General features: G+C 46.7%; 1 protein-coding gene across 1 annotated transcript in view; it reads left to right on the top strand.

The window, feature by feature from the left end:
• The first annotated feature begins 361 nt into the window (after nt 1-361).
• LOC142591365 (uncharacterized) overlaps nt 362-5,557 on the top strand; it is a 22,604-nt gene continuing 17,408 nt past the window's right edge. Inside the window, exons 1-3 of the mRNA XM_075703690.1 lie at nt 362-375; nt 2,346-2,532; nt 5,185-5,291. Of these exons, the coding sequence (XP_075559805.1) occupies nt 362-375; nt 2,346-2,532; nt 5,185-5,291 (308 nt within the window). The remainder of the gene's footprint in view (nt 376-2,345; nt 2,533-5,184; nt 5,292-5,557) is intronic.

Raw genomic sequence — 5,557 nt, forward strand, 5'->3', positions numbered from 1 at the left:
TTTTCGATTCGCTGGGAGTGTCTCCCAGAAACAACGATTTCGCGGTCCAGCGACAGAGTGCCCCCGTGCACCGTTTTGTCAAACAGGGGCAAGCTGGCCAACAAACACGATACGGCATGTCCGTGTCCTTCAGGTGAGCAGCTCGCACCATATAGATGGTGTGCGGGTACACGCATGGCAGCACCGGCGGCACAATGTCCCCATCGAAGTGTGACGTCATCGCGCAGCTTCTCGTCGCCTTGTTCGGCGTATGCTGTAACATGCTCACACGCTTTCTTCCCGTGAACGCGCAGAGTAGGGAAACATCTCCCACAGTGAGGCGATGGTATCGTTGCAAGGAACATGCTAAACGTACAACGGCATGACAACCCAAAGGTAATAGCGCACAGCTAAAAATTCCAACCGACAGATACACTGTTACTTCATAGTATTCGCAAGATTACTTCGCACAGTCGCGACGAGTGGCAGAGCTTGATGATTTTTCCGGTCAGTTTGGTGTATCCGAGGTATACATTCTCGCAATATCACGCTTGCTGGGCGGTATCGCGAAGAGCTTCCTGTTTCCGCCGAATCGGTTCTGGCATGTGAAGGCTGAGTGCAGGTCACGGCGACTGTAGGAACAGCGCGAACACATTAACACCGCGGCAAGAACGACCATGGTTGTTATCGTCATGAAATATTAAAGCCACGGTGAGCGCAACCCGCGCCGTGCACAACACTAACGAACCACAAGGGTGTCACACCTGCCCGTTCACGATTTCGTTGCTAAAATGGCGACGCAGCGAGAGAGTGAACATGCGAAGACGACGCGCCCTTCCCACGTGACGCCAGTTGGCCATTAGGGGTGCCACGGATCTTGGGGGAGGGAAGAATATTGGAGTGTAGAGGGACTTTTAGCCGACATGTCTCTTTCTTTCCTTTTCCAACGGCGCTGTTCTTTTACGATGTTTGAGGAAGGGGGGGAAGGGGAGCTTTGGCTGAAACAAAATCGAAATTCTTTGTCCTAGCGTCGCCGCACGCGACACGGTATAGTGGTTTATTCCTGATGAGACGGATAACTGATGCATCAAACCTTTTCGTTAAATTTCATGCGTCCTGATATTGCACCTCCGTGCAAAATTTGAGAGCGAAGGAGCCCGCGCCGTAGCTTGACGTGTCACGTATACATGGCACTCCGCGTTAAACGCAGCATTTTAACGCGATAGCGTTAAGGAGCTCGTGTCGAAGAAAAGCCGGTGTCGTCGGCGTCGGTGTCGGCGTCCGCGGCGTTGGCCGTGAGCGATAAATCACGGCAGGCACTTCATAAATAAAAAGCAACTTCCAAGATGGGCTGGGTGGGAATCGAACCAGGGTCTCCGGAGTGTGAGAAGGAGTTCGATGCTTCAAAGCGGTACAAAAGCGCCTCTAGTGAACGCGGTGTTGCCTTAGAAACGAGCTGTTTCTAAGGCTCAGGCGTGCGTCGCTTGCTCCGGCGCACATTTCGTTGTCGCGCCGAACGCTGCGTTGCTCGACGCTCACCGCGTCCGATGCGGGGCGCGTAGTCGCTGCGCCGTAGCCCATTGTCTTACACCCCTTGGCGGGTCGACGGGAACGCTGTCGCGTTCCACTCTTGAAGGCGAAGCTTAAGCGTCCTCCAATTTTTATATGTAGGGTGCGTTACGCTCACGTGTCAAGTTCGACTGTGAAGTATAATCGCTTCGTGGAAAGAAACTCGGTGTTTTCCGTCATATTTCTCATGCAAGCGCGGTCATTTGCTAATGAGCGAATTTCGCACTTGTATTGCGATAGCCGATTGCATGGAGACTGTAGGCGCATTTCTGCTGTCGCCGTTATGTTCTGTATAAATTTCGATAGCGATAACACCGTGGCCACGCGCCGTAGGCTGTAGGTACGAGTGAAAGAGTGCGAGGGTGAGCCGAAGAAGGTGGCTTTGTTTTTGTTTTTTTCATTGGTGCATATTTGTCACTTCTAGTTCGGTATGCCCCAGTGTTACAGGAATCAACCAGTAATAAAGTTAACATAACGGCAACATTTCTTCGAACCGAAGGGGTAAAAGCTGGCTGTTCTGATAGCTTAATTATGCGCTATCCGTAAAAAAAAAAGAATTTCAACAGGTTTCTATAACTTATCTTGGTGATAATCAGCACCAGAATACTCTTTCCCTCAAGAGTGGCCTACGCTGTACGTCACGTACAGCCGTGGTTGCTGGATTTCAGCTGCAAACATTTTTCGCCGAATTCCATCCTGTGCGTTGTAGCGATTTCTGCAGACGCAATTTTGTAGGTGGTTGCACTAATAACCACGTGCTCATAACTACGCGATGAGTGTAATAACGTACTTTTAAGGAAAAACATCCCCTTCTACCGCAGCGATGCCGAGAACTTCAGTAATGCCTTCCGCACACCCAAGGGTAAGGCGGATTACGAGAGCTACTGGACATTCAGCGTCTACGACTGGGGCTTCCTCTCCATCGACGATCTCCAGGTCGAAGCGAGGCAGTCCGATATCACCTTCGCGCTGACCGCCCTCAAGGTGAGCGCTTAGGAGAAAAGCTTTTCACTTATCTATCTATCTATCTATCTATCTATCTATCTATCTATCTATCTATCTATCTATCTATCTATCTATCTATCTATCTATCTATCTATCTATCTATCTATCTATCTATCTATCTATCGCGCATGAAAGAAACCTACGAGTGTCTCGAACAAAAAATATTTGCAGAAGAAGCCTTCAACGCAAAGATTTGTCGCCGTCAACTTAGCGTGAACGATCATTGTCAGCAGGGAGATAGCCGAGCGTCTAGCGACGGTGTTCGAGCGTTGTGTAACACTGTCGATTGATTGCTGTCCACCAGTGCTCACCGCACGCGGAAGCTGTAGAATGCGCGCCGCGAAATTGTGAAAACAAAAAAAATATAAATTTTGTGCTACTTAAAGCCAAGAGCATTTATTTAAAACGATGACTAAAGCATTTTTGTACTTTCCTGCCTCGACCGTATTCTCGGCCCGGGTTTGTAATGGTTGCGATAAATGCATTGTTCTACATAAGTACTTTTTCAATAGCAACTGATTCATTTTAAGCTTGAAAAACGAGTAGTATAGATACGCCGTGTACATGTAAAGAAGCGTAAAAGCCATGCAGAGCTGCTCTTTCTATACTTCTGCCACTTTCGATGAAGCTAAAGAGCAGACGACGGGCAGCTAAGTAGAAGGCACGGGGTTACTTTTCTGTCGCTATCCGGCACGTGCTGCAGCACATGAGAGCTCTACTAAACCAGTCAACAAAGTACAAAAGTCTTTATTTATACCGAGAATTACGCGTTTCGGGAGCACGATTTTTCGAGCGGGACTATTTTAGTCGCGGAGGCAATCGGCTGTCGCGCTTCTGTCGTCTGGGCGGGGCCTCCCTTTTTTCTACAGTTGTATCCGACTATATCAACGTTTCTCTTTGTCTTTTCGTCACATTTGTCTATAGCTCATCTATTTATCGGCATACCTTTCCCAATGCTGATCTTTGTTTTTTTCTGCCGACTTTTTCTTTCCCTGTCTATCTTTTCTTTTGTCACCTTTTTACCCTTTCTTCCTGCCTTTCGCGCTACAGCGCTGTGCCTCTACGGTGCGGCCCGCTCTCCCATTTTCACTGTCATCAAGTTTTTGATTATATGTTGCTTTTTAGTACAATATATGAAACATGCATCGCTATATTCAGACACGTAGCCAGAGGCTGTTTGGAGAAAGGAAGCCCCGCAGGGCACGCGTTTGTTCGCGCACTTTTTGCCACAAACATAACGCAAATTAAAAGTAGATATATACTTACCGTTAAACTTATGTAAGCTATGATAAAGGCAATGATCCATAACGGAAAACACTAGTCAATGAAAAACATTGCAAAATCCAGGCGGTGATATAAAGGAGCCAAAACGAAGGCAGAAAGCATCTTCGAGCTAAGCTGTTCATATTTCGCGCCTAAACTGTCGAGCGTGACACGTTAGTAACGTCACCTGTGCTGCAGGAAGAATAAAAACGACAATAAAATCAGGTTTCGCTAGTAAATTAATATCCCGCTAAAACAAAGCAGCCACGTGGTCATACGCTTAGCGAGCATGGCAATAAAAAAAAAAGAAATAAAATAAAAGTAACAGACCCGCAAGCGAAATACTAGTGGCGACGCCACCGTGAAGTTCCTGAACCGAGCGGCCCCAGATCTTCGAGGCCACGCTATGACAATGTTGGGGACTTTGAAAGCCTCCGGTCGGGTCCATTTGGTCGGTTTTCAGTACAGGAGGACTGCAACACAAGCTGGTTAGTTGCCACTTTCGGCTGCAAAACGAAAGTACATAATACCGGCGCTGGGGATCGGGTACAAAATTCAGGAAAAGTTTGGTCTCTACTTCAGTAAAAAATCGATCCTTTTCGACCAAACGAATAAAAAGGCTTTTTTTTCTGCCAGAATACTTCAGCGCCGCTTCAGATAGTGAGAAATGTCTTCTCCGGGCGTTTAATTAACGACCCTCGTGTAGGCTTGTACCCACTTGAGTAGCCTCTGTGTAAACTTCAGCAGCCTAAAAAGCTTCAAATTCAAGCTTATATACGTGTGCGACTAATTGCGCTCATAGTTAGACAAAAAAAGGTAAGACAGTGTCTTAGTAGGCTTTCTGTACCATAGCAGTTATTCCCGTTCAGCAGACGACGCGAGACAACAGTTATTTAGCATATTACAGAAACAGGGACATATGCAAATGCAAAAAAAAAACGGTTGTTGAGTGCAGGTCACGTATAGAAACTTTAAGAACTTCAGGAAATACACAAAAAAAATGAATTAGCGATGACTGCACTATAAATGCGCGAATAATATTCATTTGAGTAAATAAAGCACGCTAACTGCGCCATAGTTGAAACATCTTGCGGAGACGATCCCTCGAGCTCTCTTTTAATCTCTCTTTTTACTATTTGCTTAGATTACAGTTTTTTACGACTTTCTACGGACGTTCATTAGTGTTTAAAGCATCGGTTAGTACACAAATATTTCTTTGATACCGGCGTTTCTATTTGGAAATATTTCGAGGTATTCAGGAACTTGCTCTCGCATGACGATTTGCTCGTTGAATGCTTATCGGGAGTTTTGCGCAGATGTGCCAAACTTTCTCTCTCTTTTTTTTTTTTTTGCTTCGTTTCACCTCAGGAGATGCAAGAATACGCAGTGTCAAGGAATGTCCAGCGGCCCCGCACGTTTCTGGGAATCTACCCGAGGCTGGAGCCATTCTGCGGCGAAATTTCGGATTATATCAAGTAAGGGTGGCTGCCATCTTGTACGCGACTATCGAGTTGCAGTCCGGAAGTGTAATGACAAGAGTTTTCGAGCACTTCGTTCTAAGAAGAAAAGGAGGAAATGCGGTATTGAGGTTACTCCTTTAGGGGAGCAACTGATCTGCCACAACTATTCCTCTCTTTAGGGGGTAAGTGCGAGGGGATGAACTGTTACTCCCCCATGCCGTTACTCCTCCAAGGATAAACAGTTGCTCTTTTCCGATGCTCCTCAAGGGGATAACGGTCAT

This window comes from Dermacentor variabilis, chromosome 8 (assembly GCF_050947875.1).
Source record: "Dermacentor variabilis isolate Ectoservices chromosome 8, ASM5094787v1, whole genome shotgun sequence".
NCBI lineage: Eukaryota > Metazoa > Arthropoda > Arachnida > Ixodida > Ixodidae > Dermacentor > Dermacentor variabilis.